The following is a 14,341-nucleotide window of genomic DNA, read 5'->3' as shown; positions in this document are numbered from 1 at the left end:
TCCTCAGTTTCTCTCCTTGTCTTGAGACGCCTTAATGTCACCAGTCCTGAAGCTGATGTCTATGACTCCAATCCCCCTTTCTTTATTGGATCTGTATCTCTCTAGTTGTCAGTACATGACAGAAAGATGTATTACAGTAATCAGTGTTCTACTGAAGGCACAGCATCATGTTTGATGCTCATGAGATTTATGAGCTAAAATGAATTGTGGGTCAACATAGATGTTAACTAGCTCCAAAAACACTGCTGGAATCATCCTAGAATACTATTATTGCTATTATTATTATTATTTCAGAATTGTGCCTTATTAAAAATCATTCCCAGTTGGTAGTGCTGGAATATACAGCAAAGTGTATTCGGGCATTGTGAAGGTCATTGGACAGTCTTGAGGTAAAGGAATAAAATGGGCAGCATAACAAGACACAGGATAAGAGACTGTCACCAGCTGAACACTAGAGGGGTCCTGCAGCTCTCAGCAGATGGATTCCCAGAGCTCACGCACCCCACTCACCTGCCTTTGTACTGCAGCCTCCTCACGCGGCACTGAGGGAGTGAGGTGATTAAACACGTGCCGTCTACCCAGGGATTTGTTGATATAGTAATGAGGGAATGTTTATTCCAGCTGCTAGTGGAGGGCGAACAACAGCAGAAGAACAGAGCCGGGGATCAGCACCAGCCCAGGCTGCATCTCCTCTTGCTGCCCGTAGCCCCCATGATGGGCCGGCCGCTGCCATGGAAACACGGGGCGGCAGAAGGCAGAGGCCTGACAGCCGGGTATGAGGAGCAGGTTGAGCATTCAGGCTAATTAAAAGGTTTTGTGTGCAGGGTCACCTTGTAAATGAGATACGATGCTTGGAAAGCTGCAGCCAGCGCCACTCAGCAGAAAACAGAACAAATGAGCAAAGGTTATTTCGGTGTTCACCCTTTCTTGATCACAACCTGTAATTCTCATGGTATAAGCAATTGAAATGGCTCCGGAAAATTGGTTGCTGGTCATCTTGCTAAGCAGACAGAAGTCGTTTTCTTGTGAGCCAGGCTGTAAGTCAGTCACGCCCTCTCCGATGAGTGATTTGTACCAGAGGACTTCTACCCTCAGAATCTTATCAATGCATTTGACAAAGTACATTACAATTAACTTTAACAAAGTCAGAATGAAATTGATTTGAGCAGCTCTGCAGGCTAACGCTGCTCCTAAATATTTTGTCATCTCAGTCAGTTTGGAGATCTTTCAGTTAAAGGCTGGCATGTTTTCCAAACACCCACACGAAACATCTCCAGTCTCCCTGAGGAATGGGTGTGGAGATGCGCAGCTTTGCTCCTACAGTTGCTCTTCCTCTGGCCTATGTTTACGTTTCTAATTCAGCTTATAAATCTGCAGCTTGAAACACACCACTGGAATGTTGTGAAAATTAGTGTTTTTCTAAGCACTGACTTCTTTCCTGTGTACACAGAAAATGAAGGGATGCTTTCTTTACTACAAGTCACAGTGTGGAATAGAGCTCCAACAAATCTCTACTGGCATTTGCCATGCAAAACTTCTCAAATTATAGAATCATTAAGATTGGAAAAGACCTCCAAGAACATCTAATCCAACCTTTCACTTACCACCAATGCTGCCCCACACACCACATCTACCCTTCTATCGCACACCTCCAGGGATGGCGACTCCACCACCTCCCCTGGGCAGCCTGTTCCAGTGCCTCACCGCTATTTCTGAGAAAATTTGATCCTATTATCCAACTTTAACCTCCCCTGGTGCAACTTAAAGCCATGCTCTCTCATTATATCAAATAATTTGAATGTTAACATAAGATGTATTTATTGGGGGCAAAAACATATACCAGAGAGCAACAAGGGCCAACCGCTCAATAAGGGACAGGGAGCTATGTGTGGTGGCCTGCCAGGAGAGCATGGGATGAGTCCTGCAGTGCCCCATGAGGTAAGCAGGGCAGGCCCAGCCATCATGGTCAGCTTCAGCCAGGCATCCAGATACTCAGGCAAGGCCATAGCAACAAAGCAGATCCTGCACTACTTGTGTTGCTCACACAATAACAAATAGAAACAACAGCATTTCTTGTGTAAGGTTTGTAACTCATTTGCTTACAAAATTTGGAGCCCAAATAAATGAGAGAAATAAAAGCATTTTTACTCATTTCTTCCTTTCTTCACCTTTCATTGTAACTCAGTGAGTTCAAGCATGTAATAATAATCTTTCTTTCCTCTCTGTTTGATCAATATAGAGCAGCTAATGAATTTTTGTGTGCAGCAAGAGAGAGAAGGTTCCTGGCAGAGCAGGGGACGGCCTCGTGGCAGCCTGCAGCTTCTCACAAGGGGAGTGGAGGGTAGCACTGATTCAGTTGCCTGATGACAGTGACAGAGCCTGGAAAATGGAGGAGAACAAAGTGGTGTCCAACTTCCACAGAACAGCAAGGGGCTATGTCACACACATAGTCCAGAGAACAATGAGGAGGAGCTCATGGGGGTTGGTCCTCCACAAAGCGCCAAGAAGCCCAGGCATGCCAGATGTCTAGGGAACAGTGTAGAGATCAGGCATACCAACAGGTTAGGAAACAAGAGGCACAGGCATGGCAGTCATTCAGAGGACAATGAGAGGCTCAGATGTGGACATCATTCAGAGAATGACGTGGGGCACTTGCATGATCACTGAAGAGACAGCAGCATAGGCCAACATCCAGGGAATGGCCTGAAATCAAATTGTATCCGCCATTCAGAGAATAGCCTAGAAACAAATCACGTCTACTGTTGAGAGACAGGCAAGGGGCCAAAGGCATACAAACCATTCAGAAAGGAGCACGGGGCACTTGCAGGACCACTGTTCAAAGAACAACAAGAGGGTAGGTTATGCATGTTACTGAAAGAATGAGTCACTAGAAAGTCAATGAGGTTTTGTCCAGGAAAAAGATGCAGACAATGAATTTCTCCTAAATTAGGTTTCACTGTTGTTTCCTCAAGCATTTTATCTAGGGTATCCACTGTCATCTCAAGCACAGGTTCACAAGGCCAATTGTATGAACTTTGACAAGACCTTATCGCTCTCTATGACTCGCTGAAAGGAGACTGTGGAGAAGTGGGGAGAAAAGGAATTGTCTTGAAAATTTTCATACTGTGCAGAAAGATATTTCTTTTTTTACCGTCTGAATTACATATGGTATAGTTCTTGGTATTAATATATCATAATACAGAAAACAAAGAATTCAAATTAATAGAATTAGGAAGCTTGTTACGGAAGTATCTTACAATGCGTGATTCTCCATTATTTTCTTTAAGAAAATATACAGAAAATATATGCAGTAAGCACAGTGTTCCTAGAGCGGAGCAGATTCTTGTGTCACCTTGACTCTGTGCTCTGCAGAGCTGCAAACACATCCTGCCAACTATTTAGTCTCAGTAAGATTAGAAATATGATGCTCAAATAAGGGAATTCAGAAACAACTCCTCACCATGATCTTTCTATTTTACTAATGCGCTTTTCAGCTCAGTACTTAGAATACTTTTTTTCCAGATTTTTAAGTCTCTCCTTATACAATTTCTCTTTGAAATACATAACTCGTGCAGATAACATCTCAAAAATAGGCAAAAAAAGTGATTTCTCTATTTCTCTGATCCTAGCAAGTCATTACATTATTTGAACCACTGAATTACAAAATCGTACTGATCTGGAAGAAACCTCTGGAGTTCATCGTGGCCCAATCAACTACAAAACTCCATCAGATTGCTCAAGGTCTTGTTCAGTGCTTGAAAACCTCCAGAAATTGAGATACTACCACCTGTTTGGTCAACCTGTTCCAGCACTCATCCAGCAAGTCAGTTTACAGTTATTTTTCCCTAAGCTGGCATACAAAAATGAAAGCTACTAAGGATGCTCCTGTGAAGTATTAGGAGACTTACCCTGTAGTTTATAGAATAGAATTTTAACATAGAATTCTAATCACCAGGACAGTCTAATTGCTTATTTTTATTTATTTTAGTTACTTTACCCATGCCCTGTATTCAGTCCACTGTTTTTAGAGGCAGTAGGTGCAAATCATACACCTTACTTCAAGCATTCCTCCAGGCCCGGTAATGGGGAAGAATATGCAAGGAAACAAAGAAAAGATGTGGGAGGTGTAGTGGTGAGGCTGGTCTCTTTCCAGTTGTGCATGGGGATAGCACTAGGGGTAATGGGATGGAAGTACAGCATAGGAAGTTCCGCACGAATGTGCGGAAGAACTTCTTTATGGTGAGGGTGACGGAGCACTGGAACAGGCTGCCCAGGGAGGTGGTGGAGTCTCCTTCTCTGGAGATATTCAAGACCCGCCTGGACGCCTACCTGTGTGACGTGGTGTAGGGAGCCTGCTTTGGCAGGGGGGTTGGACTTGATGATCTCTAGAGGTCCCTTCCAACCCCTACAATTCTGTGATTCTGTAAACAAAGAACCCCAACGACCAACTACAGAAGCCAAAATGCCAAGCTTTTGGCATCATCTTCGAGTTTTGATGCAGATTTCATTCCTATTGCTGAAACCAAGGAATATGCCATTTTTCACAGCTTTCAATTCATTCTCCCAAGAGCAGCATACAAAAGAAACACAGTAAAATATCATGATTACAAACTTTTTATTCTACAACCTGCTTACAGAAAGCGATTAGCATTTAACAAAGGTCTACATATACAAAATACCAACATTGCTGAGGAGCTAATCCCCAAGCATGCTCCCTTTCAATATCAGCCATCCGCACTGCAGCCTACAGAACACAATCACCTCAAGGTTTTCTGGACTGCAATTCATTATGACACATGCAAAGTGGAGCTCATGACAGGCTCCTATTCAAGAGAATTTGGCAAGATTATAAGAGTCAATTGTTTGGACTGTAATAAAAAAAAAAAAAAAGATGGTCATAAATAGAAAATAATCAAGTAGAATAAATACATTTGTCAAAAAACCCATAATCCTGGAGCACACTTCTTAGAAAGCAAAACCAAAAACAAACCACAAACCAAAACAACCACCACCACAATCTCTTGCTCCAAAGCCACACTCTGTAGGAAATGCCATATAAATGCCTGTGAATTATCAAAACATCTCTGAAATCCTTCAAGAAAGAACAGGGTACCACAAGAAGTTCCAACTGCAATCCTTGAGTGAAAGTCTTCAGGAAGATGCATTACCTTCACTCCAGAACCATGTGCAATCCTCAAGCTCCTTTACATCCCATCTCTGCCATTTTTAGTAGAGTTGTTAACAAAACTTTTGGATACCCTGTTACTTCAGTCAATGTTTTTCTTAAGAGTGGTGTCAGTCCATAGAATTGATGCATTGAGAGATATCAAAGGTCTGCTTAAGGAGGAGGATCCTCGCCTCGTATAGCTTTGTACTTTGCCATGTCTTCAGGGAACACCTTTGTTAGTTCTTGAATTAAAAGACTTTTAAACTTCTGGAAAGAAAAATATATATATGTACACATATATACATACATATGCATGCACACCAACTGCATCATTTATTAGGTTTTCTTAAGTAATGTTACCCAATTAATAGAAATCTTTTGTACAAGAGTCCTACATTTCAGCGACTGAAGAGAATGGTATTAAAAAAAGACACCAAGCGACACTCATGAAATTCAAAGAAAACACTCAAATGAAGTCTGCTGGCAGAGTATCAAGCAGACTAAAATGCTAGAATACTTATACCTCTGATAGACTACTGCATGTTGATATCTGCCTGGGATTTCACCTCTGCACCTCTAAGCAGTTTCTTCTACACATGATATACATTAAATCTATAAATTATAACACAATTGTAAATGAAAATATTCTGGACTTATAGGCTTAAGTCTCAAAATATTTTTTCCTTCTTATTTTTTTTAATCACCACTTTCCTTTCTGATGCTTTCCATGAAACTCCTGAGACAATTTAAAACTAAGAAGCCCTCCCTATTGCAATTGCTTTCTTATCTCCTAGCATGGAAAGAAAGTACTTTATTCCCCTTTACAGGGCAAGAAAATGCAGGAAGTAGACAATAAGTGACATTACTGAAATTCAAGACAAGCATATGGTCCTCTTTCCCTCCCCCCATTACCAATATAAGATGGCCCAGAACAAACAGTAAGACAGATGAGAATTAAATCCATCCAGCTTAACTAAGATACCTAAAAACTAACCATAAACAGTCAAAATTTCAGGGACTGGATACATTGCACTTCAGGCCATACATCCTTAATTGTAAACGCGTCTTGTTTAGATGGCTTTGTTAATGTGAAGCTGATAAAGGACGTGTCCATTTGATTTGGCATGTAAATAGCTCCACCTCCAAGAACTGGCACCTGGTTTACAGTTGAATAATTCTTCCTACAACTTTTATGAGCAACAAGCTTTACATCAAGAAAAAAAAAATGCTTAAAACATACATAGATGAATATATATCCTGCAGTACAAACTCCCATCCCCCATAATTTCAGAATTCAGCCTAAGAATGTTCTGAAACACAAATAACCCTTTCAGTCACAATACACTTCTTTTCTGATTCTGTCTTTCAGCAGTAGTTAAACGCTAAGAAGCTAAACATTCTGGTATGCTGTTCTACAAGTACAAGTTCAGAAAACCCTAAATACTAAAATATGTTTAAAGTCATTCAGTAAGGATTAACTTGGGCTTATATAGCACGTTTGCCATTTTACTAGCCTAAGATCTATTCAAGACGGTACAAGTACCCCCTCCTCTGCTTTGCCTATTTCTAGATTTACACAAATCACTGTGAGCATGAAGTACTCTATGGTAGTCAAAGCACAAATAGTGAAGAGATCTATAATACACATCCATAGTCAAAAATAAGACATAGCAACATCTGTACCACCAGTTATAGAGTCAATTGCAGATTTCCTTTCCAGAACAGGTTGTAATGGCATTCCTGCTAAGCTACAGGGATGCAGAGCAATCCCTAATGCCAACCACCTAACAGGAAAATATGATTAACTGTGCAAGCAAAACCACACACATTTACAGAAAATAACTGCTCAGATGCATTATGACATTAGTACTTTCACCATTTCTGGTTTTACCTTCATTGTGTCAATTTTTCCTTTCACTTGCTCATTCTTAGCCAAAGCTCTCTCCAGGCATTCCTTAGTGTAAAGCTGAGGGTTGCGTCCTTGATCTATGTACCTGAAAATGCAAAAGTCATCACTTAGGTGCTATCATTAGTACTAGAAAGTTCCCTAAGGAACAGAATTATTCACCCTCCTGTCATCCTTGATATCATTTTTTGATACTATACCAGAGTTTAGATTAGTTACTTTCAAAATACAACTCCAAGTAGCAGCTGTCACAATACACAGTTGTAAACGTTTGTTTGTAGAGAGCCTATAGTTCTGAAAAATATACAGTTACAAGCACAGCACACAGGCTCCTGCTCACTGGTGGATAGTGGTAATGACCTTAGAGTAGTGTGTTGTAGCTGAGAATCTTCTTTATCAAACAATGTCATTGCACTGTCTTTCTCTACTGTAGTTTTCATGCAAATAAGCAGGAAGCATTACTTTCACAGCAACCTACATATGGTAGTGAAAGCAGTACCAGCACCTGCACCAGGAATCATAAGCCTATTTTTCCTTTGCTGCGTTAAATATTTAGTTAAGAGAAACTTAATCACACTGATGGAAGAAAATGAAAGGTTTAGGATATTATGGTAGACTTGAGAAACCCTAATACTGGCAGTCAGACACTGGATCATAGCAAAACAATACCTGGACTTACAATAGAAGAGCTAAGTTAGCTCATGCATTTACATGAGAGCTGTTGCCCAGAGCTCTCCCTTCCCCTTCCTGCCACCCCTCCACAAGCAGGAAGCGCTCCCTGCCAGCTCGCAACAACTCAGGAGACACACAGCTCCAGTACGGGAGAAGCCACTCACTCAAACACCTCCAAGGGCACGCTGATGTCGTGAAGCTGCTGCCGGCACTTGTCGATGTCCTGTAGGCCCGTCACCATGAAATTCCTGCAGGAAGAAAAGCGGAGCTGCTTAGCGGGCTCTTCGCTCCCTGTCACCACACCCTGCGGCACCTCAACCCCGGCCCCACTCTCGCAACCAAAGCACGGGAGCGGCTCACAGTTTCTGGTTGAGGCCGGCCTGGCTGCTGGGCTGGAAGTCGCTAACGATGATGCCGAGCTGCCGGATGTTCTCTACGAACTTCTCCAGGTGCTCCTCCAACGAGTCGAACTTCTCCGCCATCGCCATAGCGGCCCGAGCACCTTCCGGGCCACAGTGCATGCGCGGAAGGCGGCTGGGTGAGAGGGAGGAAATACATGTAGGCCGCGCCTCTTGTTTCAGGCCCCGGCTTCTCGCTGTGGTGTTGCTGTGGTGTCAGAGCCGATGGAAAATGAGTTCTGAACAAAAATAAGATCTATAAAAGTTAATTTGCACGAGCCGGTGTTTGCTTTGGGCTCTGCAGATTTATCAAATACACAACTGCAAATAATGAGAAGTATTATTTACCCCCGAGGTAAATCAATACTAAATTATATTTAGCGCCTCTTATAAGCATCAGATAATTGGAGTTTGGTGCTATGGATCATTCCGCAGCCCTTAGCGTTGCTTTGTTTGCTGTTCTTTTAGGACTGCAGAGCAGGGTGGGATGCACGCATCATGATGGAATTGCCAGCACCTCCTCAGAAGGGGTCACAGAATCACAGAGTCACAGAATCACAGAATGACCTGCTTGGAAGGGACCTCAAGGATCATGTAGTTCCAACCTCCCTGCCTAGCAGGGCCACCAAACATACACCTTTACTAGATCAGGTTGCCCAGGGCCCTATCCAGCCTGGCCTTGAACACCTCCAAGGACGGGGCATCCACAACCTCCCTGGGCAGCCTGTTCCAGGGCCTAACCACTCTCCTAGTGAAGAACTTCCCCCTAACATCTAACCTAAATCTTCCCTCTTTTAACTTAAAACCATTCCCACGGGTCAGTCTGGGAGCTCCCTGCTCAGTCTCTGCTGCTGCAGCCTCCATGATGTGATAGCTGCATCTGAACATCGAACAGCCTTTCTACCCAGCTTCCAAAATACATCCCTGTCCATTGCTACAAAACTAGAATCCAAATCTCAAATCTGCTCTCACCATGGTTTTACAGTCATCGTGGTGATGGGATCTTTCAGTTCCTCTGGCTATCCTGCTCTGTGTGGAAATTAAGCATTCCTTGAGCAATGGAAAGAAAAGGCTTGATGTAATACATGAAAAGCAATGGAGGAGCCATTGACTGATTGTCTGAGAAGGGCTCGTTATCTTCCCCATCTGTACAAGTTATTTGTTTCTTTAAAGTGTGTAAGAAATAGAAGTAACATAGTAGTCCACCTGACAATAAGAAACGCAAAGAGTTTAACTGGAGAATGACAAAATATCAGTCACTATTAAAAGTACCAGCTATCGTTTTCCTTGCAGGAAGATTATTTGACATGTTTGAATTCCCCTGGCACTTCACAGTAGCAGTATGTTTTATCAATAGCTTATTTCCAGTATGCCTGTTTTCACCTGAGTCTGAGAAGTAATGTCAATTAGAATCAAAAGTCAGCCCTTTGTGCCTGCCATGCTACCACTGAGTTAAGTGGAGTTTGCTGTCAGGTTACAGCAGATAAGAATCTCATGCTTTGATTCACTGTGCTATTTGAATGGATATTTGGATTAAGAACTAATATGGCTATGATATTCAGTCAGTAAATAGAATGTATTTTAGATATTTGTAGTTATAACATCCAGCCATTTCTGTTTGACAGAGAACCATCAAAATGAGCAGTACCTAATTCATTGACTTTTTATTAGCTATATTTTTTTCTTCCTTATATCCTATCAGTGAAAACACCAAAAAATGGCCAGTTCTTTGCTCAGTTACTGTGCCAGTTAAGCAGCATAAAGCTGCATCCTCGCTAAAATCAAAGCACTGTTCCGGAGCTCATAACTTTAAGTATGCTGACACAAAGTTGAAAAGTGAGTGATTGCAAACAGCATTAAATATTAAGGAAAATTTGGCACTGTGCAAATGCTAAATTGTAAAAGCAATCCAAGGCTGCAAAAAGCAATCAGTCAGTTCTTGTCCCTGTCAAGTATTGTCGCCATATGATAAATAAATCCATTGCCTATTGATCACCAGTTGCTGGGATTCAAACATGATAACCATCTTTGCTTGAGGGAAAAGATGCTTTAAACACATTCACTAGACGTATGGAGCAGACTAACATGCTTTAAATCCAGTAACAAGAATAGTCTTTGAGATACTGCTAAAGCCTCCTCTCCCCCCTCTTTGTGGAGCTAAAGAAACATGACTTAGTTTCTTGTGATGAGTGAAGTCTGCTCTGTGCCCAGTACCCACTATAACTCAGTTAAAATATCTGAGTGGAGGAAATAATAGAAGTTGACCATCAAATATAGGGATATGCATTTCATATTAAATCTATACTAACTAGGCTGGTTATTTGAGATTAGCGAATATTGTTAGATAAACATGTGCACAGTGATCTAAGATTAAAAATAGCAATAAATATACAGCTAGTTATTAAATTCTTTGCTACCTACAACTTGGAGAGTATTTTCCTATTTGGGGGGGGGGGGGGGGAAAGGCAAAACAGAAGCTTGTGTTCCAATGAGAGGCATAGATAGACAGAAGATAGATGGACAGATAGGCTGACACATAATCAATGAATCAGAAGATACAGAGACAGAAAGATTTAGAAAGAAAATTGCACGGTTCATCATTTAAGTAATCATATTGCAGACCTACCTTTATCTCCATGGAGAGAGCAGGAAATTACAGGCTTGTAAGCCAGACATCTGTACTGGGCAGTTAAGTAGAATTTGTAATAAAGGATAGAATGAGAGGCCATGTAGATCAGCGTGACCCATTTGGGAAGAGTAACATGGGTTATGTAACAGAAAATCTGATTTTGTAAACTTCTAATGAATTTTTTCAAGGGGTCGGCAAGCATGTGGATAAGAGAGCTCTAATTGATACAGTCTACATGAATTTCCCATTGGCTTTTGGCAAATTCCTTAACAAAAGTCTTCGGAGGAACTAAAACAATGGCATAAGAGGAGAAATCCCGGCATGAATGAAGAACTAATTGCCAAATAGGAAACATGGAGTAGGAGCAAATATTAAATTATTTCACGGGTGAGTGATTCCCAAAAGAATTCTAAAGGGATCTGTGCTGAAATTTGCGCCGTTTGACATGCTCGTAGGTGACCCAGAAGAGAAATCAAACAGTGGAATGAGAGAATTGGTTCATGAGAAGGTTAGTCTGGGGAGTAAAGATGAATGCAGGTTGTTGGAAAGTGTCAAAGGACCTGAAGAGGTTTGGTAACTGAGCAAAAAAAATGTGCAAAGAAATGCACATAGTCAAGGTAAAATGACACACAGAGCAAACAAAACCAAAATGTAAACTCATGACATGATGGCGACTCATGGCTGATGGCCTCTTGCTCCAAACAAGATCAACACTCTTGGACAGCAAAAGAAAGTTCTGTGAGAATATCAGCTCAGAGCTCGGCCATGATCAGAAGTCCTACAGAGAGGAATTGTTAGGAATTTGAAGACAAAGTAGAAAACGTCATTATGACAGTGCATAAATTCACAGTTCACCCCAACCTTGAATACTGTGTGCAGTTCTGGTTCCCAGGAGTAGACTTGGGTTAAAGCCAGAGAAGGGCTGCCAAGATGAAATGGCAGTATGAATGGTAAATATGAAATGGTTTCAGTACTAGAAAACTGAATAGGAAGAGACTTGTCAGCTTGAGTGAGAGCCCAGTGAAGACATCTTCAGCAGAGGTTTTTCTCTATCTATACTGTCATGATTGGTCTGGAAGCTAAACTGTCTTTCAGCACAAGAACCCAGTGAAGCCAACAGAAGCACACACACACAAAAGAAAAAACAATCACAAGTGATTTTTGTCATGCAAAGTTTAGCAGCCTTGGAGAATTACTTCCCAATTGATGCTACAGACAGCAAAAGCTTAGTTGGTGTGAAATGGAAATGGGACAAATGCTTGGTAGAGTGGTAGATAAATTATGTCTGGCTTAGGAAATCCCCTGAACTGAAGGCATTCCAAGTCCAAGACAGCATTTCAGGAGTGTTCTCATCCATATTTGTCATGTCCTCACTCTTCAGCATTCGCTTCCGATTACTGCTGAGCCTTTATCTGAATCTGTGTCATTACTGTTAGCTGTCCCATCTGTTGGAACTTTCTAAGAATGACGTGCTGTGTAGGATGTAGGCAGACTGCATGGTGGTTTCTTACAAAGCAGAGTATAACAAGGTTGATTTGAAACTGGTTTTTTAGGTGCCGGTCTGAAAAACAAACAAACAACTATCCACCATTTTCATGTATGATTATATACTCCATACAAATGACCTTTCTAGTGTAATATGGCACAATGGAGTGTTTAAATACAGATATTGTCACCTTTTTTTTTTTTTTTTCTCAGAAATATAAGAAGACACTGATTATTAATCACTTTGTCCATCTCTGGAACTGTGATTCTCCACCCAGCTCCAATTTTATGCCACTGGCCAATAAAACAGAATTAGTAAATATAGTAAATACAGAACACTTGTTCCAGTTATGGATCTTTTTCTCTCCTTCAGTCTTTCCACTTTCTTTTTCACTTTGCTTCTATTGTCTTCTACATTAATGTATCTAATCCATGGATTCCTTTCTCATTCTGCCTCTACAGGCCCAGAAATGTATGTTGAAATTTTATGTAATTAACTGGGGGTATCAGCTACCTAAAAATCCTTTCTTATAAGCCAACTACCCTGCCTTGTTTTGACTGCAACAGGTGATAAGCAAAAGAGAAGAAGATGGATGTGTGCAACACGAAGAATACTGTTTTATTGTTCTCGATATATCAATTGGGTAGTCAGGCATTGGAATGCACTGCCCAGGGAGGTGGTGGAGTCACTGACCATGGGAGTGTTCAAGAAACGTTTGGATGTTGTGTTGAGGAACATGATTTAGCTGGGAAGTGTTGGGAATGGTTGGACTAGATGATCTTCTAGGTCCTTTCCAACCTTGATAATTCTGTGATTCTGTGAAGTTGATGGTATTTATGTCTGAGATGGTTTTGGACTTATTCCAAAGCACGCTGCATTTTCTTATCTTACTGTAAAAAATAAAGTGACAAAATAAACAGTTTTCCCAGAGTAATCCCATTATTCAGCTGAATAAGAGGTGTAATGATAGTTTCCATGTAGATAACCTGTTCGTTAATTACTTGTAACAATACATCCCTTACCACCAACTAGTGGGATGGTGCATTTATACATCAGGGCTTGATCTAGTTCTTATTGAAACAATCCATATTTATTTATTAAAGAAGTGGCAGGATCAGGAGCTTGTTCATGCAGTAATTTTGCTCTTCCAAATCTAGTAGATCTGGAGTCCAGCTGGTATGCAGTGACCTTATCTACATTCTAGCTCCTCAAATGTGCCTGAAAGCACTTCCAGGCCAAAAAAAGCTAAGCAGGGACTTTTGTAAGTGTTAAACAGAGCGGGTGCATGTGTATCTGTGTTTGTGCCCCAACACTTATAGGTCCTTCCCCAAAAGCACTGAACTAAAGACTCTTGCTATTTATTTTTTTTTCCAGAGGATTCAACAACTCTCCAATTTCATAGTCATTCTCCACACTCATGTGCATTCTTATCTCACTCTCTTTACAATCTGCCTGCATCTCTAGGAATGTTATGTCCAGCATCCAGCCTTAAAATGGGTTTTACTCACAGAAGTTGTCTGAGTGAGACTCGTTTATAGGTATCTATTCTTTCCACATCTTTTTCTAGCCAGTGAAGAAATGCTTTATTATCCAGTTAGTTTGTTCTGAATATTCCGTGCTTTAATCAAATAATTTAATCATTTCCTCTGTTCTCTGTGTGATAGATTAAACAAATTGAACTCTTTACATAATTTTCTTGGATTGCTTTCAGCTTTTTCTGCAGCGTTTCCAATTTTTCAATATCATCAGAAGAGGGAAGATGATCTGCACCTTGAAATCTGGTATTGGTCTCTGCAGAGATGTGGATCCCTGTTCTCCCATGCTTTGTGCTGCTCACTCCTTTCCTGTTAATATATTGCAGGACTGCAAAACCTCTTTGCTATAAGACTCCGCTGGGAGTTTGGGCTGATCTGCTGATACGTTATGAATCCTAATTTCCTTTCCTGATTGCCACTATAGTAAATATATTCTCCAGTTAAATAAACTAGCACAGTTTGCTCATAGGACTTTGTGAATTATGTGTGTTAAAATACATTTATCTCACAAACCCAACTATTCAATTTAGGCTGCCTTTGTCACTTCA

At 41.0% G+C, this 14,341-nt stretch overlaps 1 protein-coding gene across 4 annotated transcripts; it reads right to left on the bottom strand.

The window, feature by feature from the left end:
- Positions 1–4,598: 4,598 nt before the first annotated feature.
- MED10 (mediator complex subunit 10) lies at positions 4,599–8,270 on the bottom strand. 4 transcript variants are annotated; one of them, XR_014942858.1, is made up of 4 exons: positions 8,106–8,270; positions 7,743–7,993; positions 7,059–7,161; positions 4,599–5,434 (listed from the first exon to the last, which is right to left on the bottom strand). XR_014942858.1 is itself a non-coding variant. In XM_015854382.3 (4 exons), exons 1-4 carry the CDS (start codon positions 8,264–8,266, stop codon positions 5,339–5,341), a joined length of 444 nt encoding a protein of 147 aa, XP_015709868.1. In that variant the 5' UTR covers positions 8,267–8,270; the 3' UTR covers positions 4,599–5,338. The 4 variants fall into 4 exon arrangements, 3 of the variants coding, with proteins under 3 accessions (XP_015709868.1, XP_085394063.1, XP_085394062.1); XM_015854382.3 differs by having other exon boundaries at positions 7,910–7,993; XM_085537937.1 differs by lacking the exon at positions 4,599–5,434 and adding an exon at positions 5,696–5,779 and having other exon boundaries at positions 7,910–7,993.
- Between the last annotated feature and the right edge of the window lie 6,071 nt (positions 8,271–14,341).

The sequence above is a fragment of the Coturnix japonica genome, chromosome 2 (assembly GCF_054131305.1).
Source record: "Coturnix japonica strain WE chromosome 2, WE-NBRP24, whole genome shotgun sequence".
NCBI classification, from domain to species: domain Eukaryota; kingdom Metazoa; phylum Chordata; class Aves; order Galliformes; family Phasianidae; genus Coturnix; species Coturnix japonica.
This window is presented reverse-complemented; position numbering and strand designations above follow the sequence as displayed.